The sequence below is a fragment of the Schistocerca serialis genome, unplaced genomic scaffold (genome assembly GCF_023864345.2).
Source record: "Schistocerca serialis cubense isolate TAMUIC-IGC-003099 unplaced genomic scaffold, iqSchSeri2.2 HiC_scaffold_1319, whole genome shotgun sequence".
Lineage (NCBI taxonomy): Eukaryota > Metazoa > Arthropoda > Insecta > Orthoptera > Acrididae > Schistocerca > Schistocerca serialis.
Genome location: NW_026047535.1, coordinates 86,783 through 109,619, shown reverse-complemented (window position 1 = coordinate 109,619; position 22,837 = coordinate 86,783). Strand labels below are relative to the sequence as shown.

The 22,837-nt window shown below is 43.0% G+C and overlaps 1 protein-coding gene across 1 annotated transcript in view; it reads left to right on the top strand.

Moving 5' to 3' along the window:
• LOC126439380 (DNA helicase MCM9-like) overlaps nucleotides 1-22,837 on the top strand; it is a gene marked incomplete at its 3' end in the record, with an annotated part of 123,658 nt that overhangs the window by 14,959 nt on the left and 85,862 nt on the right. The window contains exons 3-4 of the mRNA XM_050090562.1: nucleotides 21,047-21,228; nucleotides 21,307-21,473. Coding sequence (XP_049946519.1) covers nucleotides 21,047-21,228; nucleotides 21,307-21,473 — 349 coding nt within the window. The remainder of the gene's footprint in view (nucleotides 1-21,046; nucleotides 21,229-21,306; nucleotides 21,474-22,837) is intronic.

Below are 22,837 nucleotides of genomic sequence, written 5' to 3'. Positions count from 1 at the left end.
CATCTTCTATTTAGTTAGTGAATTCCTTCCATTTTCTCTCCGTGTTTTGTTCTGCATCACTGCTAATTCCATTGGATGCATGGCTGTCTCCTCACCATATTCAGCCATTTCCTTTCACCTACAGTATTTTATGAGAACAATATCCCTTTCCTCCAGCATCATTTCCTATTTATGAGATCACAGAAGCCTTATTAAAATCCAAGTTTTGTTTATGCCTATTCAACAAATTTACAGGGAACCATTTATTTTTCTAGGTGCCAATACTTAATGTTGTTGTTGTTATTGTTGTTGTTGTCGTCTTCAGTCCTGAGACTGGTTTGATGCAGCTCTCCATGCTACTCTATCCTGTGCAAGCTTCTTCATAACCCAGTACTTACTGCAACCTACACCCTTCTGAATCTGCTTAGTGTATTCATCTCTTGGTCTCCCTCTACGATTTTTACCCTCCACGCTGCCCTCCAGTACTAAATTTGTGATCCCTTGATGCCTCAGAACTTGTCCTACCAACCGGTCCCTTCTTCTTGTCAAGTTATGCCACAAACTCCTTTTCTACCCAATTCTATTCCATACCTCCTCATTAGTTATGTGATCTACCCATCTAATCTTCAGCATTCTTCTGTAGCACCACATTCCGAAAGCTTCTATTCTCTTCTTGTACAAACTATTTATCGTCCATGTTTCACTTCCATACATGGCTACAGTCCATACAAATACTTTTTGGAAAGACTTTCTGACACTTAAATCTATACTCGATGTTAACAAATTTCTCTTCTTCAGAAACGCTTTCCTTGCCATTGCCAGCCTACGTTTTATATCCTCTCTACTTCGACCATCATCAGTTATTTTGCTCCCCAAATAACAAAACTCCTTTACTACTTTAAGTGTCTCATTTCCTAATCTAATTCCCTCAGCATCACCTGATTTAATTTGACTACATTCCATTATCCTTGTTTTGCTTTTGTTGATGTTCATCTTATATCCTCCTTTCAAGACACTGTCCATTCCGTTCAACTGCTCTTCCAAGACCTTTGCTGTCTCTGACAGAATTACAATGTCATCGGCGAACCTCAATGTTTTTATTTCTTCTCCATGGATTTTAATACCTACTCCGAACTTTTCTTTTGTTTCCTTTACTGCTTGCTCAATATACAGATTGAATAACATCGGGGATGGGCTACAACCCTGTCTCACTCCTTTCCCAACCACTGCTTCCCTTTCATGTCCCTCGACTCTTTATAACTGCCATCTGGTTTCTGTACAAATTGTAAATAGCCTTTCGGCCCTGTATTTTACCCCTGCCACCTTTAGAATTTGAAAGAGAGTATTCCAGTCAACGTTATCAAAAGCTTTCTCTATGTCTTCAAATGCTAGAAATGAAAGTTTGTCTTTCCTAAATCTATTTTCTAAGATAAGTCGTAGGGTCAGTATTGTCTCACATGTTCCAACATTTCTGCGGAATCCAAACTGATCTTCCCCGAGGTCGGCTTCTACCAGTTTCTCCATTCGCCTGTAAAGAATTCGCGTTAGTATTTTGCAACTGTGACTTATTAAACTGATAGTTCGGTAATTTTCACATCTGTCAACACCTGCTTTCTTTGGGATTGGAATTATTATATTCTTCTTGAAGTCTGAGGGTATTTCGCCTGTCTCATACATCTTGCTCACCAGATGGTAGAGTTTTGTCAGGACTGGCTCTCCCAAGGCCGTCAGTAGTTCCAATGGAATGTTGTCTACTCCGGGGGCCTTGTTTCGACTCAGGTCTTTCAGTGCTCTGTCAAACTCTTCACGCAGTATCATATCTCCCATTTCATCTTCATCTACATCCTCGTCCATTTCCATAACATTGTCCTCAAGTACATCGCCCTTGTATAGACCCTCTATATACTCCTTCCACCTTTCTGCTTTCCCTTCTTTGCTTAGTACTTGGTTTCCATCTGTGCTCTTGATATTCATGCAAGGCGTCCTCTTTTCTCCAAAGGTCTCTTTAATTTTCCAGTAGGCAGTATCTGTCTTACCCCTTGTGAGATAAGCCTCTACATCCTTAGATTTGTCCTCAGCCATACCTGCTTAGCCATTTTGCACTTCCTGTCGATCTCCTTTTTGAGACGTTTGTATTCCTTTTTGCCTGCTTCATTTACTGCATTTTTGTATTTTCTCCTTTCATCAATTAAATTCAGTATCTCTTCTGTTACCCAATGATTTCTACTAGCCCTCGTCTTTTTACCTACTTGATCCTCTGCTGCCTTCACTATTTCATCCCTCAAAACTACCCATTCCTCTTCTACTGTATTTCTTTCCCCCATTCCTGTCAATTGTTTCCTTATGCTCGCCCTGAAACTCTGTACAACCTCTGGTTCTTTCAGTTTATCCAGGTCCCATTTCCTTAAATTCCCACCTTTTTGCAGTTTCTTCTGTTTTAATCTACAGTTCATAGCCAGTAGATTGTGGTCGGAGTCCACATCTGCCCCTGGAAATGTCTTACAAATTAAAACCTGGTTCCTAAATCTCTGCCTTACCGTTATGTAATCTATCTGATACCTTCTAGTATCTCCAGGGTTCTTCCATGTATACAACCTTCTTTTATGATTCTTGAACCAAGTGTTACCTATGATTAAGTTATGCTCTGTGCAAAATTCTACCAGGCGGCTTCTCCTTTCATTTCTCTCCCCCAATCCATATTCACCCACTATGTTTCCTTCTCTCCCTTTTCCTACTGACGAATTCCAGTCACCCATGACTATTAAATTTTCATCTCCCTTCACTACCTGGATAATTTCTTTTATCTCATCATACATTTCATCAATTTCTTCATCATCTGCAAAGCTAGTTGGCATATAAACTTGTACTACTGTAGTAGGCATGGGCTTCGTGTCTATCTTGGTCACAATAATGCGTTCACTATGCTGTTTTTAGTAGCTAACCCACACTCCTATTTTTTTATTCATTATTAAACCTACTCCTGCATTACCCCTATTTGATTTTGTATTTATAACCCTGTATTCACCTGACCAAACATCATGTTCCTCCTGCCACCGAACTTCACTAATTCCCACTATACCTAACTTCAACCTATCCATTTCCCTTTTTAAATTTTCTAACCTACCTGCCCGATTAAGGGATCTGACATTCCACGCTCCGATCCGTAGAACACCAGTTTCCTTTCTCCTGATAATGACGTCCTCTTGAGTAGTCCCCGCCCGGAGACCCAAATGGGGGACTATTTTACCTCTGGAATATTTTATCCAAGAGGACGCCATCATCATTTAACCATACAGTAAAGCTTCATGCCCTCGGGAAAAATTACGGCTGTAGTTTCCCCTTGCTTTCAGCCGTTTGCAGTACCAGCACAGCAAGGCCGTTTTGGTTGGTGTTAAAAGGCCAGATCAGTCAATCATCCAGACTGTTGCCCCTGCAACTACTGAAAAGGCTGCTGCCCCTCTTCAGGAACCACACGTTTGTCTGGCCTCTCAACAGATACCCCTCCGTTGTAGTTGCACCTACGGTACGGCCGTCTGTATCGCTGAGGCACGCAAGTCTCCCCACCAACGGCAAGGTCCATGGTTCATGGGGGGGGGGGGGGGCAATACTTCATACTTAATGGATTTATTTACTTTCCTAGGGGCAATAATTGTTTGAGTTCCAGCAACAGGCATTATTACGATTTATTTCTTATCAACCCCCTGCAGGTCTTGGGGTTAGAATGGGCCTGAGGTATCCCTGCCTGTCGTAAGAAGGTGACTAAAAGGAGTCTCTCACTTTTCAGCACTATAAGTTCAGGTCCTATTTTATGGTTTGACCTGCCACTTTCCAAATTCTACAGAAGCGTTGGACCATATGGGGAAGGATGCCATACATGGTGCACGAGTTATCCCTAGTGCCCTTAGATTCAATCTCCTGAACCTCTTGTCATGGCTTTACATCTTCACCTGCAATTCAACTGTTTGATCGAGGACACTTTCTGGGGTATGTCATCTTCTTCCATTGTCTCCTGTCCTCCTTCGCCCCTTGACAGTATTGGATTTCTCTGCGCCCAGTATCCTGCATGGTAGCCAGTCCGTTGTGGGGGGACCTTCATGTGCCCATTTAGTGGTAGCCCCTTGACAACACAGGGATCGCACTGCTGATGCCTGAGCTGCAAACTCCCTACATATGCCAAGGCGTAGATGCCTGTCTTCCTAGGGCATGAGGACTCCTGGCAACGGCCATCATGCCAGGTGACTTTTGCTGTGACTGGGTGGCGCCCATGGAGAGAACCCCTGATTGGTGCGGGTGCCATCAGGGCATATGACCCACAATGAAGCAAACTAAGTCATCTCTTGCGGTGACCGTATGGCACCAACAGTCTCTTAAGAAGGGGAAGATCGAGTACAATGCTGACAGATATGACCCTAAATCGTTTCCCTCCTTCGCTACACCATGGGAGGAACATAGAGCTACAGAAAGAATAGAGCCATATTAGCCTTGGTATTTAGTCTGCAGCAGGATGGACGGGGACTCCTTTCTACCTACGAAGCCTCAATTTTATGTTCAACATCTTGAGGATAAGTTTGGGGAGGTGACAGTGCTGTCTAAGATGAGAAGCGGTGCAGTCTTGATTCAAAAAGCATCCCCATCCCAATCCCAGGAGTTACTCACTTGTGACCAGCTGGGTGATATTCCTGTTTCCGTCACTCCCCATAAAAGCATCAGTATGGTCCAGGGGATTATTTTCCATCAAGACCACCTCTTGCAGTCTGACGGCGAGCTCTGCACCAGTCTAGAACGGCGAGGTGTTCATTTCGTCCGTCGCATTTGCAGGGGACCCAAAGACAACAGGATTGCTACCGGTGCCTTCATTTTGGCCTTTGATTGTGTTTCATTGCCTGAAAAGGTCAAGGTGATGGTTTACCGCTGTGATATTAAACCATACGTCCCTCCCCGTATGCGGTGCTTTAAGTGCTGGAAATACGGGCACGTCTTCCCGCTGCACTTCCAGTGTCACGTTTTGAGACTGCGGATGTCCACTGCATCCATGTGCGCCTCCTCCCACTTGTATCAACTGTGGAGAGCAGCACTCCCCCTGCTCACCAGACTGCACAGTACTCCAAAAGGAGCGGAAAATCATGGAGTACAAGACCCTGGACTGGCTGACTTACCAAGAGGCTAAACGTAAATTAGAATGATTATACCCCGTTTGGTTGACAGCCCCCTTGGTGGTAGGGGGGGAAATCACCTTATGTTGCTTGCAAAAAAAAGTACCTACTTTGGGAGCAAGGGACCCCCCCCCCCCCCAAATGCAGGGGACATTGGTCCCCTCCCCCCAGCTGGATAAGCAACAGCCTCCTCCAGCTCCTCTCGTGCGGAAGGGGTCCCTTAGGACTGTCTTTCCCAAGGTCTCTACTAATGCCACAGAGGTAACTCGCCAGAGGCTAAAGGAGCCAAAAGCTGCTGGACGAAGAGCTTCACGGTCTTCCTCCATGCCTGAAGCTACTTCGAAGAAGTCCTCCCAGCAAGCTCCTAAAGAGAAGTGAGGGCAAGCAAAGAAAGAAGTCTGCTAAGAAAAAGGACAATTCCCTACCAATTCTGCATCTGAGAGTGAGGTGGAAATCTTAGTGTCCTCCGAGGACCTGGATCTCACTGATGCCTCATCCACAGTAGGAATGGATACAAAAACTCAATTGGTGGCAGCAGGTGACCCTGAGATGTAACTTGCCTCCCTGCGTGCTTCATGCCTTCCCAGCCTCACGATAACATCAACCTGCAGTGGAATTGCTGTGGTTTTTTCCACCACCTGGCTGAGCTATGGTAAATGTTAACCCATTAAGGCCCAAATTAATTTTTTTTAAAAATTGAATTTTTTATTCCTTAATTATAATGTACATAGTGTATGAACCACAATAAGTACAAAAATAGCCAGAGAATATTTATACATGCTGATATAATGGCCGTCCTCAAAATCGGACGCTGGGATCTAACAGTATCGTATAGCATACTAAACTATATTCAAGTCTTAACTATTTATTTCTTGTGAAATGGTACAAAACACTTCACACACAGTGTTACACGATATTTAACACAATATGTTTTAGGTTTCCTGTTGTATTTAGCTCTTACACATCTTCTTTGCGTGCTTCTTTTGTCAATCATATGACCAATTCCATCAAACCTGATGTCTGGTATCACTCTCAACTGACTTGATGGATATTCCTTTGGAGGTCTAATATGCTATCTTCCAGTGTCCAATTTCAGGTATGTAACTGTAACAGCACGTCTGAAATCCAGTAAATCCAGTGCATTTTTCCCATGTGCTAGTCTGTAGAAGAGCCAGGCATTTATGAGGGCCATTTCCAGCGTACGTGTAAATAGGACCCAGTACCATTTTTCCCTCTAATTACCGTCGCATATTTTCCAACTAACCAGTCATGGTGTCAACACCTTCCACGTACGCGTTATACGACTTCAAAACGGCAGGTTGTTGCACTTGTCTTATTACTTGCTTGTATACTGTACAGTGTAGCTGCTCCCAAAGGTTCAACTTTGTCAACATTTGTACTAATTGTAATGCCTCTGTTGTCATGCCATCGAACAAATAAGACTTCACCATTCCTGTCAAACTGGTAGTCATAGTTTCCTCAAACTGTCTTTTTCAGTTCGTTGCTGCTCAGTAGTGGACAGTCACCAAATCGATTCCCTCTGACAGTCCCAGTTGCTCGAAAACCCAAATTTCTCAGATGAATCAGAAAATCTCTACTAGTGAAGAAATTGTCAAAGTACACACAATGATTCTTGGGTTTTTCAGTGCAGTCCAGCATGTTTAGGACCACTCTTGATCATTATAATCTATATGAAATGAAATGAAATAAAATAAAATAAAGTGAAATGAAAGAATAATACAGTAGCACAAACTACAGAAAAGGGAATGTGTAAATACCTCTGTCCATCTGGAACTGTGTTATTTAGTAATGGGTAACATATTCATAAATATACTTACATAATATGCTGCAAATTTCAAAGTAACTTCATATATAAAAGAGGGGTCGTTACTTACCTCAGCAACAAAATCTGGTAAAATTACACATTCTAAAAAGAAAATACATCAGCAGTAGCAGAGTTTCATATTCGAATATGCAGCAATACAAATAACTGAAATGATAACACCAAGTCCCAGTGTCCTATTTCGAGTACACCAAATTTTATAACAAAGGAAAGCAATGAATATAACTCCAATTGAGCTAACAATGCAAGTAGTTTAAAAGACTCATTGTTGACTATAAATAATCGCAAAAAGATCTTTGCCACATATTTCAAATATTACTAAATTGTCGATAAAGTAAATACCTGTAATAACGAAAAGTGTGCCTTAGTATTCAATAATCAATTAATGGTAGGGGTTATTGATTTTAATTTCCTGTAAGCATAGATTTGTTATAAAAAGCATCAACAAATGACGTAGAACAGTAATAGTTGCAAATCAATAATTTATTATGTATTTATAAATAAATATGTGCTCTGTCCTCAAAATAGGACACTGGCACTTGATGGGTTAAGCTTTACACCTGCTTTCTGCAGGAAACCTGGTTCCCAGCAATACAGACCCATGCCTTCTGTGGCTTTAGAGGATATTACAAGAACTGTAGCGACTATAATAGTGTGTCAGGTGGAGTTTGTGTCTGTGTCCTGAACTCGGTAAGCAGTGAACCTGTGCCCATTCAAACCCCTCTTGAAGCTGTGGCTGTCAGGATAAGGACCATGCAAGAAATAACTGTCTGCAACGTATATCTTCCTCCAGATGGTGCAGCATCCCTGAATGCATTAGTTGCACTGGTTCATCAGCTCCCTAAACCTATCCTACTTTTGGGAGATTTTAATGCCCATAACCCCTTGTGGGGTGGCACTGTGCTTACTGGCCGAGGGAGAGATGTTGAAACTTCCCTGTCTTACCTCAACCTCGACCTCTACCTCTTAAATACTGGGGGCCCCCCACACATTTCAGTGTGGCTCATGGCACTTACTTGGTCATTGATTTATCCTTCTGTAGCCCAGGACTTCTCTCATCTGTCCAGTGGAGAGCCCACGATGACTTGTGTGGCAGTGACCACTTTCCCATCTTCATGTCACTCCTCCAGCTCCATCCCCCTGGATGTCTACCAAGATGGGCTTTAAACAAGGCAGACTGGGAAGCTTTCACCTCTGCTGTCACTGTTGAATCTCCCCCACATGCTACCATTGATGTGGTAGTTGAGTGGGTCCCTAGAACAATCATTTCTGTGACAGAAAACACTATCCCTTGTTCTTTAGGGTGCCCCCGGCGAAAGTCAGTACCTTGGTGGTCACCGGAAATCGCTGAGGCCATTAAAAACCATCGGTGAGCTCTACAGTGACATAAGTGGCACCCTTCCATAGAGCATCTAATAGCCTTTAAACGGCTCCTTGCCCACATTCACCAGCTTATAAAAAGATGGAAACAGGAAAGTTGGGAGAGGTATGTCTCAACCAGTGGGTGCCAGATGTCACCTTCCCAAGTCTGGATGAAGATCAGACATGCTTGTGGGTACCAGACCCCGACAGGTGTCACTAGCATTAACATCAACGGCGTGTTATCTACTGATGCAAACGCAATTGCTGAGCACTGTGCTCGAGCCTCCGCGGCGGAGAATTATCCCCAGCATTTCGCACCCTCTAACAGCGGATGGAAAGAAAAGCCCTCTCATTCACTGAACGTCACAGCGAACCCTAAAATTCTCCTTTTACAGAGTGGGAGCTCCTCAGTGTCCTTGTACATTGCCCCGACACAGCTCCTAGGCCAGATTGGATCCACAGTCTGAAGATCAAACATCTCTCGTCCAGCTACAAACGACATCTCCTCATCATCTTCGACCGAATCTGCTGCAATGGTGTCTTTCTATTGCAATGGTGAGAGAACACCATCAATCCAGTGCTCAATCCCCAGCAAATACCCGCTTGATTTGGATAGCTATTGTTCTAACAGCCTCACCAATGTTTTTGTAAACTGTTAGAACATATGGTAAGTTGGCAGTTGTGTTGGGTCCTGGAGTCATGTGGCTCCATGCCAGGGCGGTTTCTGTCAGGGACACTCTGCCACTGATAATCTAGTTTCCCTCGAGTCTGCCATCCAAACAGCCTTTCCCAGATGCCAACACCTGGCTGCCATCTTTTTTGATTTATGAAAAGCTTGCGACACGCCCTTGCGACATCATATCCTTACCACATTATATGAGTGGGGTCTCCCGGGACCACTCCTGATTTTTATCCAAAATTTCCTATTGCTCCGTACTTTCTATGTTCAAGTTGGTGCCTCCCATAGTTCACCCCACATCCAGGAGAATGGGGTCCCGCAGGACTCTGTATTGAGCGTCTATTTTTAGTGGCCATTAATGGCCTAGCAGCAGCTGTTGGGTCGTCTTTCTCACCATCTCTGTATGCAGACGACTTCTGCATTTCGTACTGCTCCTCCGGTACTGGTGATGCTGAGCAGTGCCTGCAGGGAGCCATCCACGAGGCGCAGTCATGGGCTCTAGCCAACGGCTTCCAGTTTTCAGCCGCAAAGTCATTTGTCATGCACTTCTGTCGGCGTTGTACTATTCATCTCAACCAGAACTTTACCTTAATGATGATCCACTCACTGTAGTACAGGCATATTGATTCTTAGGACTGGTTTTTGACGTCCAGTTGACCTGGCTTCCTCACCTTTGTCAGCTTAAGCGAAAGTGCTAGCAGCACCTCAATGCCCTCTACTGCCTGAGGTGCAGATCGCTCTACACTGCTGCAGCTCTTCAGAGCCCTTGTTCAATCCTGCATTGACTATGGGAGTGTGGTTTATAGTTCAGTGGCACCCTCTGCATTGTGTTTACTCGACCCATTGCACCACTGTGGTGTTAGACTGGCAACGGGAGCTTTTAGGATGAGTTGGGTGACCAGCATCCTGGTGGAGGCCGGACTCCCTCCATTGAAGGTTAGGCGCGCACAACTGCTTGCCAGTTAAGTTGGACACATTCATAGTTCTCCTGAGAATCCGAATTACTGTCTCCTTTTCCCACCCACGGCTGTTCATCTCCCATGTCGGAGGCCCAGGTCAGGGCTTACGGTTGCGGTTTGCGTCTGATCTCTTCTGCCTGACATGGGGTCCTTGCCTTTACTACCTACACTCGAAGGCCATTCACGTACACCTCCATGGTGTACACCTAGGCGGAAGCTTCGTCTGGACCTTTCACATGGTCCTAAGGACTCAGTTAACCCCGCGGCTCTCCACTGTCACATCCTCTCGATTCTTGACATGTACCGGGACCATGAAGTGGTTTACACTGACGGCCTAATGGCTGATGGTCACGTTGGCTTCGCCCTCTTTGCCAAATGGCTGTAGTGTTTTCACTGCAGAGCTAGTGGCCATATCTCATGCTCTTGAGCACATCCGCTCATGCCCTGGCTAGTTGTTTCTTCTCTGTACTGACTCCTCGAGCAGTCTACAAGGTATCGACCAGTGCTACTCCCGCCGTCCTTTGGTAGCGACCATACAGGAGTCCACCTATGCCCTGGAATGGTCCAGTAAATTTTATATGAAATTTAGGTATCTTGTCCACATTTCATTCTCAACATTGTGGCAACTAAAATCTACCATACGGAAAGTATGCGCTATGGACTTCTACCTCTGCAAACTCTTCAAAATTTCGTGCAATGGTTTACTACATTTAATGCTGCATAATAACTGCATTGAACATCGAAACAAAATTAAGTCATTTATGGGGGGAAGGTACCAGTCAAGAAGACGTGTAAAAATCAAATTTTTGAGCCAAATAGTTTTTGCGAAATCGAATGATAAGTGTGTCAAAGCAGTGGGAACACCATGTGTCTGCACAGGCGAGCAGTGCAGTGATGACAATCGCGCACAGTGCGGAATGCGGGGAGCACGTGTCTGCAGCAGCGAAAGGGTTAATGAAGAGACAAAGCACTAGAAATTTCAAAAAATTGCATTCAAACGAATATAATTCGCGAAGTAAGGCACTTCGATATTGTTTTTAAATAATGAAAATATTAAGCACCACACAAGGTTTGAACACACAACCTTTAGCATAGCAGTCCAACACCTTAACCGTTACGCTAACGCACCTCATCTGACAATGTAACGACATGAGGCGTATAACACGTCACGCAAAATACTGACTAACACTGTTTGTATGACTATAAATTACTCACGCTTCGTCGAAGTACAATAGGAAATAAACTATTACCACTGTTCTTTGTTGCGAAAAAGCGGTTCGTGAGAGTGATACAAACACCTTTCCTTCCTGCCGCCCGAATTAGGAGTCTTATTGCTTGTTTGGTTTAATTAATTAATAGAATATGAAGCAATTGGTATAAGGAATGCTTTTTCCGAACTTTCTATAAAAGAATGTCTGCTATCAAGACATTGCTTTTGTTCTATTACTTTATTTATGACTGAACGTTTCTAAAACTGAAGACACACGTCCATGCTCTGCACTGCAGTCGAGATGTGGCACCGTCGTTCTCTGTTAATTGGCTGACTGTGTTTTGTGACGTCAGATGCGCAGAACGAACCTAAACTCGGCCGCCAACATTAATGACGCGCACTTTAACAGATTAATAACTGTCTGTTCTGCCTTCTCTCCACAACTATTAATTTCTGACTCTTACAGTAAATCGAAACCTTATTTGTTTCTAGAGGTTACACACATGTGCTCGGGATTGTTTTCACTATAGTCCTTTGAACATTAGTCAGTCTGTCTATTAATGATAAGTTAAAGTACCTTATTAAATCTGCCTTCTCTCTGTGAATCTCCGTAAATTTGTCTCCCAATTTATATTCTTTGCTCTTGGTCAGTTTGGAGGTGGCCAATCATTCTGGTGAACAGCTGGTTTGTAGTCATACCAATATAAAAAGCCGTGCAATAATTGCAGCATACCTGATAAATGACATGGCTGCTTTTACAGGTGACCTGGCCCCTGATGGGATAGGATAAACTGTGACAGAACTGAAATAGGAAATGCTTGGTGGGTGGATTGCACCTTGGGTCTTCCACAGGAACATGATCCTTGTGGCAAGGGGTTGAGATTAGGAGTAGCTTAGGGATGGTCTAGGATGTTGTGGAGGTTGGGTGGGCGATGGAGCATCACTTCAGAAGGGGTTGGAAGTATCTTGGGTAGGATGTCCCTCATTTCAGGGCACGATGATAGGTAATCAAAGCCCTGGTAAAGGATGTGGTTCAATTGTTCCAGTCCGCAGTGGTACTGGGTGATGAAGGGGACTCTCCTTTATGGCTGGTTCTTGGGGGGCAGGGGTGGGGATGGGGAAATGGCATGGGAGATCTGTTTGCAGACTAGGTCTGGGGTATAATGCCTGTCTGTGAAGACCTTGGTGAGATCCTCAACATACTAGCAAGGGAGTTTTGTCACTGCAGATGTGCCATCGCTGGGTAGCCAGGCTATATAGGAGGGATTTTTTGGTGTGAAAGGGATCACAGCTGTCAAAATGCAGGTACTGTTAGTGGTTGGTGAGGTTGTGAAGGAACTAAGATAGGATGTCTTTGCCCTGGGTCCAAATCGTGAAGATATCATCAATGTACCTCAACCAGACTAGGGTTTTTGTGTTTTGGGAGCCTAGGAAGTTCTCCTCTAGATGGCCCATAAAAAGGTTGGCATAGGAGGGTGCCATAAGGGTGTGATGTGGCTTTGTTTATATTCCTGGAAGGTGACCAGTGTTTGGTTAGCTGACCGCTTAAACTTGCCACATCCCCAAAACTCTCTACCAACCCTCCACTAAATCCAAAGCCAAAACATTCATGTAACACTTTTGTTAACCTTTCCACCAAAACCCCCATCTCCACAGAAGTTACAGCCCTACCCAAATGCTACACCTTTAGCCCTACACCCAAATTTAACCATGCTGGACTTGTCAGAGACCTACTCTCCTTCCCCGATCTGTGCAAAGGAAGCACTTTTTTGCTGCCAATCCCACCAACCAAACCCTGCCTCTTCCATTTCATAACCCCCCCCCCCCCCCCTCCTCCCACCTAACCACCCACTGGTCACCTTCCAGAAATTCCTTACCTCCAACTTATCCTCACCATCCATCCCCAAGTCCCTTACTCAGAACACCAACCTTTCAGTAGAAGAAGAACAGCCATACACAACCTCAAAACAAATTCTGACCACATCATCCTACTGGCAGGCAAAGGTTCCACCACTGTTGTTATGAATCTTAGTGGCAACCTGGCAGAAGGCCTTCGCCAATTATCTGACTACTCCACCTATAAACTCTGCTAGAGTGATCCCATCCCAGGTGTCCAACACAAACTCCAGTCCCTGCTTAAAGCCTTAGGCTCGTCCCAGAACATCTCTCCTGAATCCATTTCCCTTCTCACCCCTAGGACATCCCATACACCTACCCATGCCCCCCAAAATCCACAAACCTAACAATCCTGGACACCACATTGTGGTTGGTTATTGTGCCCCCACTAAAAGAATTTCAGCTCTCATTGACCAACACCTCCAACCAATAGCCCAAACTCCAGCTGCCCACATCAAAGACAACCAACCACTTCCTGCATCGGCTCTCGACCATACCTGCTGCTTTACCTCCTGGGTCCCTAATCATCACCCCATTCCTCATACATCTTATAAACTTTATCCTAACCCATAACTACTTCTCATTTGAAGGAAAGATATATAAACAAATCTGTGGCTAAGCCATGGGCACCCTCATGGTAGCTTCTTATTCCAACCTTTTTATGAGTCATCTAGAGGAGCCCTTCCTAACCCCCCAAACTACCAAAAAACCCTAGCCTGGTTCAGGTTCATTGATGATATCTTCATGATCGGGGCTCAGGGCAAAGACACCTTATTTCATTCCTTCAGAACCTCAACATCTTCTCACCCATCTGCTTCGCATAGCCCTCATCAACCAAGCGTGCCACCTTAGTAGATGTTGTCATCTTCCTCTCTGATGGCTCCATCCGCACCTCTGTCCACATTAAACCCACCAACCACCAACAGTACCTGCATTTTGACAATTGTCATCCCTTTCACACCAAAAACTCCCATATAGCCTGGCTACCCAGGCATGGCATATCTGCAGTGACAAAAACTCCCTTGCAAGTATGCTGAGGGTTTCACCAGTGCCTTCACAGACAGGCACTATCCCCCAGACTTAAACCATAAACAGATCTCCTGTGCCATTTCCCATCACACCCCCAATCCTCCCACCACCGCCAAGAACCACCCACAAAGAAGTGTCCCATTCATTACACAGTACCACCCCAGACTGGAACAACTGAACAACATCCTGTGCCAGGGATTTGATTACCTATCATCGTGCCCTGAAATAAGGGACACCTACTGAAGATACTTCCACCCCTTCTGAAGTGGTGTTCCGTCACCCACCCAACCACCACAACATCCTAGTCCATCCTTATGCCACTCAAACTCCCATCCCCTTGCCACAAGGATCATATCCCTGTGGAAGATCCAGGTGCTAATCCTGCCCAAATCACCCACCCAGCGCTTCCTATTCCAGTCCTGTCACACTTATCCTATCCCATCAGGGGCCAGGCCACTTGTGAAAGCAGCCATGTCATTTACCAGCTCTGCTGCAGTCATGCAATATCATTGCATAGCGTTTTTTATTGGTATGATTACCAACCAGATGTCCACCAGGAGGAATGGCCACTGCCAAACTGTGTCCATGAACAAAGTAGACCACCCTGTGCCACAGCATGCAGCTGAACATAACACACTTGATTTTAATGGCTGCTTCACTACCCAAGCCAACTGGATCCTTGCTTCTCCACCAGTTTTTCTGAACTGCACAGGTGGGAGTTATCTGTACAATGCATTCTTCACTCCCACAATTATCCCGGCCTCAACGTACGGTAACTTACTGTCCCCACACCCTCCATGCAATAGTTCCCACCCCCTCTGCCCTATCATCTCCTCCCAATTCTCATCTCCCACCCTGTTTATATGCAGCCCCTGCCAATGCATTTGCCCATCTTTCTCTGCGCCTTTCCTTTTGTACTCCTTTTTTCCCCACTTCCCTGCCCCACAACCTCCTGATGCTACACCGGCTGGCAGTCTAGTCCCTGCACATTCCACCAGACAGCATTCGTCTCTCTCCCCACCCAGACACTACTATCCTTTCCCGTTCTCCTTCCCCACCCCCTCCAGTTTTCTGGTGTTTTTTTACAGATGAAGGCTGTGACTGAAAGCTACATGTGAGTGTCTTTTTAATTGTGCCTGTCTGCAACTTGACATGCCTTCTTTATGGTAAACATCAGTCTGTCCTTTCCTGCATTGTTGATATTCCTACCCAGAGTTTCCATTGTTTGACTTTATCCTCCTCCCTCATTATTGTCATCCTCTTTCACATTTCCCCGCAAGACAAATGAGTCTACCTTTACCACTCCCAACACCATCTACATTCTCCTGTTTTGGACCCTCCAGTCCTTCTTTCGTTATTCTTGCCCCTTCTTCCTTACAAGATTCATCACCTGTTTCACGGCACACACTTCCCTGTTTATCTGATTCTTTGTAGTGTTCAACAGATTCATTTAATAATGTACATATATTGCAGTGTTTGCTTTGGTCCCTTCCAGTGGTTGATTTGTGATGGTACACACCGGTACTCCTTACTGTCACCTCTGCTGAAAAATCAGAACCACTGATGTGAATATGTGGTACAATAGAACTTTGCTGTGGTTGAAGCAATGTAAACAATGCCTTCTTGGTGTTAGACTAGACTGTCCTTTATCTAGATATATGTAGTGGCAGGCAGTGAGAGATGGCTGTGGCCAGCTGACTCATCTTTGTCCTCCCTGCCTGATCCATCTCTCTGCATGTGCTCTGCTACTGTCAACTGCCATATATCACTCCTGTCAGTTTATTTGATTTGGCTTGGTTGTGTGGGCCAGGTGCCTGTTCAATCTGTCACTGTTTTGTTGTGCTTGCTTATTTCCCTCGAGTAACATTCTAAAATCAAAGTGTGTGAAATTTTTGCTTCCGTTGTAACTAGTTATTTCAGTAAAAGCCTAATAGACAAAAACTACACAAAGAAACTGAAAAGTGCCCGCCTCTGCCGCCAGTGAAAATAGTTAAGAGTAGAATCCACATTTTCTGCTTCATCCAGTGACACTTCATCTTCTTCTGTAGGGGACATCAGAAAAGCTGATAAACAGTGGCCCAAAGTGTTGGGCTTTTGACAAAAGAACAACTTTTGTATATTAAAAAGAGAGAGAGAGAGAGAGAGAGAGAGAACGAGAGAGAGCAACACACAGCACTGGGGGGGGGGGGGGGGGGGAGGAGATATTTGCTCACAAAGACAGTGCCGCACATGGAGCAGCTGTAAAATTTTTAGCTGAGTCCCAAAAAGTAAAACTGGAAAACATTTGTTTGAAAATTGTGTCAAAAGAGAAAGAAGTTACAGTGAGAATATTTCACACTGCCTATAAGGTTGCAAAAGAGAGTCAATCTTTCAATAACTTTGAATGATGTTCAAGAGCTCAGTGGATTGAGTATGGGGCGAATTGTATATTCGTATAAGTCATGTGTGAACGTTGTTAACCATATTAGTGCAGGAGTAAGGAAACATTGTACAGAAAATAGTACAAATGAATGATAAGTTTGCAATCATCATTGACAAAGCATCTATGTTAAGCAAAACATCAGCTCTAATTTTGTACATTAGAGTTTGCCATACAAAATTGAGCATGGATCCCCTGTAAATTTATTTTTGGATGTAGCTTAACTTGGAAGTGTGATGTCTCTTGGCTTTTTTCGTACTGTGCTTCAATGTCATGAAATTAGATGAAAAAATTTTAAAAAGTATATTAATTTCTGTCTCGTGTGATGGAGCTGCAGTGATGATTGGATGAAAATCTGGAGTTGGGACTCTTTTTAATGACAAGTTTCCATCTATTATTGTTTGGCATTACTGTTATCATAGCCCTGAACTTTGTGTAAATAACATAGTAAATAAAATGACAAGTATCAATCGATTTAAAGTATTCACTGAAAACCCGTGTGTTTCTGTACCACACCTCACAAAAGAACAATCAAAAGTTGCAATTGTTTGTGGGCATACTTAGGGTTCAGTTGAAAAATTGGAAGGATGTTGGACACAAGATGGATAGCATCCAGTTTTTTTTTTACACTTTCAACACTCTGGCAAAACAACAAGGTTCTTGCAAATCATTTTGTAGCAGCAAAAGAAGAGCCAACATGTGACTTTTCACACACATTCAGATGTGAAGGCATGATCATGCAACTGATATCCAAGTGCTTTGTGTTAGATTTGGTGCTGAGCTGATGTGTGATGCACTTCAAGAACTTTCAGATTTTAGTGAGGAACTACAGCACCAAGATGTAGACTTATTTCAGACTAATAAAAAACTTCAGCTGTTGATTTACACATTTATTGCTGAGAATGGCAGTCCAGGAACTTATTGTGAGCAAGTGGTGGCATCTGTCAACAACAAAAGATTTATGGGAATTTAATTGTAAAGACCTGCTCATGAATCTTGTTGAGTTGATGACATCCTTTCACAAGTAACTCAAAAGAGAATGCTGAGAGGGGAAGATACACTCAATTCAGCCCATATAGTTGACACACTTGGCTCAAAGACATCAGAGTCAGTACTTTTGGGGAAAAATAGGTTTGGTCACTTGCAGTTCACTTTCAGTTGAACAATCAAGATACAATTTTTGACTGACATGAGAACTTTGGTGGAAATTGTGGAAAACAAAACAAAGTAACCCACAAATTTGCTTCTGTTGACAACTGCCATCAAGACAATTCCAGTCTACTATAATGAATGTGAAAGAGGCTTTCCCCAAATAATCAATCATTACTGATGGTAGGGCCTGTCTGTTAACAGAACTGTTTCTTCACTACTTTTCCTGAAGCTGAGTGGCTCACCACTGACTCAGTTTGACCTTTCAAAGCACGTGGAAGCTTGGCTGCTTTGTGGATGGAACTGTGCTAAGGATACCAAGAGCAAGGAAACAGAGAGGGGAGAGACGTACAACAAAACTCTTTCAAAGCTTTGGACAGTTTTATAAACTCTTAAGTTAAAACGTCTAAGTTTTTCCCCTTTTTCAGTATCTTACAGTTAAAATTTGTGTGTGTTTACTCTACTGCAATTTCTTTTTTGTAACAAATCATGAAATGAGAAATGATACTTAACTTAATTAATAAAACATATAATAAAAGATTGTTGATGTGCATGACAGTTTTATTTTTTACGAGCACAAATGTTGTATTCACACTTTTAAACTGCTCAGAAAAGTGTTAAAATAATGTTTTAAGAAGTGTAAATTTCAAAAACATTCCCCAAAGGTCACCGTACCAGAACCTTCTTTATTTAAAAAGGAAGCAGTGCCCCCCCCCCCCCCTTCTATTCAAAAAAATTCTTCCCCCTTCCCCCCAGTTGCCATTAAATATTCATAATTTAACTTCACTTGTTTTGATTACCTTCATTGTGCTTCTACTCTCTTTACTTTTAGAAACTGTTGTCTCATAATTCTGATACTTAAAAGTTGTAGCTAGTGGATTCAAGTTACTACTTCCCATTCAACAATTGCTAACAACTGTACACATGGGAGTGATCTAGGACGACTTTCAATTCGCACCCCATCAGCTGTCCAGTGTGTAGATTTGGTTTATCAGGTATTGGTGAACACAACCTACAGTTGCATAAATGCTGTCTACTGCTCAGTCTTGGTGTTGGGACATTATGTCAACTTCTTGCCACTGCTCGCACCCCCACCACTCGGCCATTATTAATTAGTTGTTCTGAAACACACTATTGACATTAACATTTTGTTTATTATCTGCGATTCCCTGGTTCCTAAAATTCTGGCTCACCTGCGCATATTCCTGCATTAATTTCTATACCTTTTGTAGATAATAAATTTTCCATTATCATGCCTGGGAGCTATGATGATTTTATTTCTCCTAATCATAAGTAGCTGCCTATGGAAACACATAGTAATTTGCTCTAGCTCTACTTTATTGGTGAAATATGACAAATTTGTCATCCATTTTGAAGCAAACCTCCTTACAGTTTTCTTTTCAGGAACTGAACTTTTTTCCGACCCAGGAACTTTTTGCAGTTCTGTTTGCTTTTGCCAACCCCACTATTATTGAAAAAATGCTTCCTTAGGCCGACTATGGCTGTGCCAGCAGCTGAAATGCTATGTGGCGTGCCAGCATCGGACTCAGTTTGATAGAAGGGAGGCAGTCCGATGGTGGAAGAGGCCAGAAGCTTACGCTGCAGCCAGCGAACTTGTTGCCAAGTTGTTGTATATGGCGGATGAAAGAAGAGCACTATATCTTTAATCCATTATCCTCATCACCATGTTGTTGCCTATGGCAGATGGAAGAAAAGAACTATTTCAAGGAGGACGAGTGCTGCATCACGAAACCATTATTCCCTTTGCTAATTTGTTGTATATGGAAGACAAAATAGAGCACTGTGTCAGGAAATCATTATCTTCACTGATTTGTTGTAGCCTTAGCCAAGTGGGGTGGTTGGCAGTAATTGATATGCATGTACTGCAATAACAATTGTTATGGATGTACTGGAATAACAATTGTTTGTTTATTAACCATGCTTTAAACTCAGTACACTATCTGGTGATGAAAGTCCACAATTGAGTACAACTGAAATGTCTTTCCGTGATGATGTGTAGCAAGAGCCCACTATGATGAAGCCCATGATCGTTGGTAGTGGTGATAAGCAGGGAGGTGCTGTGGAGAGCGCAGTGACGTGGTGCCACAAGGCTGCGAGCTCGTGGGCAGTCAAGGCAGAAGCACATTGAGTCGGGGCCTTCAGGAGTGGCTTATGGACAGTCAGCAGCTGTGATCCTGGTGAAGGCACAAGACGTCTCCAGAGAGGCTGATGGACATCCAGCTGCTGTGATCCCGGCAAGGGTGTGAGATGGCACTGTTTGATGGGTAGCAACAGCAGCAGGTATTGTGGGTTGAAGCATACGCTCGAAGGTCGTTGGCAGTCAGCCTGGAGCCGAACTGTGTGACCAGGGGCTTAGCAACGACTTGAGTACCCCTTGCCTGAGGAATACAGGCCCAGTGGCTGTGTGGACCTACATAGGTGCCTGTGTCTGCAGCACTGTTTAGCTGTTTACCGTGACCTTGATGATGCGTATCTGTGCAGCTTGTGCACCCGGACACTGTGGTGACTGCAGAAGGATTGATGGTAAACAGCTCAGCTACTCTACTGTTGACTATCTCTGTCCTAAGGTGATGCATGAAACATACCCATGATTGTGATGGCTGAATATACAGGGTACAGGCTTGCACATAGTGCAATTATCATATATGAAGAATGATTGCCATATGGAGAGAAACATAATTGCATTGATCATTTACTTGAAACTGAGGAAAAATATTCTAAAATTGTGTTTATGAAATGTAGTTCAGTATTGCTATGTAGCCCAAACTCTGGGAAAATCAGAAGATACGAATACTGCGTGTTAGCTCATTTCTAAATATACTGGGGATAATATTTTAAGGCTGTAAAGATTGTGCTGTTATAGTTTCCTGTTTCTCATAAAATTCTGCTCTCTTGTTTTGAAACGTCTCATTAGTTTATTAATTCATGCACTGTATATATGCATATTCAGTGTTTGTGTGGCAGCTACAAATACCATAGGTGCACAAAGAAAATGTGACTATTCATTTAGATAAAACAACTTTTTCAGTGTCTCATCTAAGAAAATTAATATTTTATTCTGTCAGTGACTGAATATTGACTTTAGAAAGCTCTGACAAAATCTGTAAATCATTGTTATTGTATCTTTTGCTGCTGTGTTGCTGCATTTCATATTCAGTAATATAATGTGCGTATTTTAATTCATCCACGTTTACATTAGTTTGTTTTTCACTGAAAAGGTTATGACCAAGCAAAACATTGATAAAATTTGCTGCACAGAATGGAAGCTAGAATTTTAATGACTTACTTAACATTTAAATTTGTCTTAAAGCTGACCGAGTATAATTAACTATAGATTCTTCTAACAGATTTTCTCAGTTGTTTGAGAGAAGTGCTGATCTTGGCAATGGTATCATTTCTGCACCTAGTCGTTTTTTGCCATTATGTGATCAGTCTCTTGCTGAGGCACAGAAGACTTTGTATGAGGCTCAGTCCGAAGAGATGAAGTGTGATTTAAGCATAAAAACAAAAACTCATGCTCGTATTACAGGTATGTTAATTTAAAATAGTACCTTTATTTTCATACATTTTCTAGTATTTTCCTGCATATATTATTATTAATTTACAGGTTTACCAGTATGTCCTGAACTGCACCGAATTGCATTTCCTCGCAATGACGACATAGGAAATTTTTTGAGAGTTTCCGGGACAGTAATAAGGATTACAACACCTAAAATGCTAGAGTTTCGGAGAAGTTACATTTGTGCAAAATGCAAACACATTTTTACAGCAGAGGTACAGTTTAACTGTTAACAAATTAGTGCCACATAACTTGGTATTTATGCCCTATTTTTCCTCAGAATATTCTTCCAAGTAGCTTCTCACATAATAGATATTTGATTACTGTCTTATGTAAGTAAGGATCTCTGTCAAAAGTCAATAAATCTTTACCAGGTGTTGCAGTGATAAAAGCACTGGATTGAAATTCTAGAGAAGTGAGGGTTCGAATCCTCATCTGATTGATCTAATTTAGGTTTTGTGTGATTTGTACACACTTGCTAGGACCACATGCAACAAAGTAAGTTTACATCATTTGTTTTATAAATATTATCCTTCTGTAATACGCCATTTAGTAGTTTGCACCAGGGCCCATCTCTCGTTTCTCGGAAGGAATGAAAGATGAGTATTAAAAAAAGTATATTACAAGAATGAACTGAGAGTGGCAGGCTGCCATCAGTTCAGTGGCAGCCCTCGTGTGGCCTGCAGGGTGGGGCCTCTGCATCTCTGGTCTAAATCATTCAGGCAAAGTACAGAATATTTCCTTGAACAGGCTATGTCCTGTTCCTTTTGCCAGTTTTTTCCCAATTGAGCTGGCTCCCTTCCTTCAGTGACTAATATGTTGCTGCATCATTAAAATTCTAAACACCCATCCATCTTATGGTTGATTAGTGTTTTCAAATTTGTTATGCTTGTGTCCGTTTTGAAGTTATGACAGTTATTATACCTGTCTTTCACAACACGCATTGATGTTTTTCGTCATTATTCTTCCTATCCAATACATTTAATATCTGTTTAATTTTATCCTTAATTATTGTTAGTATTTTCTTGGGAAATACATTCTTGCTAGATGACGGGACAATAAACATACATTACACATATTTGTGTCTGTGAGTTGAGTACACACATGATGGCCCCGTGTCGTTATGTAAGATTAATGCCTTCACTTCAGTGAAAAGTTTGTTCTGATGTGCACAGAACGATGGACACGATAATGAAACAGTATGAAAATTGATGTCCAATGATTCCTGCAATGAGTCTTTTGGAGGGGGGGGGTATAGATTGACATACCCCAGATATGTGATCTTTTTTACTACATTTATAGCAAGAGGCCAACCACTTGGCACAGGCTGCTTGCTCATGCTGTACAAAACAAGAGGGATTCAAAGAAAATGGCGTTTGCTGTTCGCGATGCCAACGATGCATTAGCCTGTCTCAGCCTGGTTGGGTTGCTTACACCGTAGCTACCTCCTCACCTGCAGCGCACCAGGCTCCATGCATCAGTTTTGTACGCTGTCCGCTGATAATGTCAGAATTGAGTGCCCGTTAGCTCCTTCCTGTATGCTGTCAACGACGACACCACCCCGAGCCTCCGATTAGCA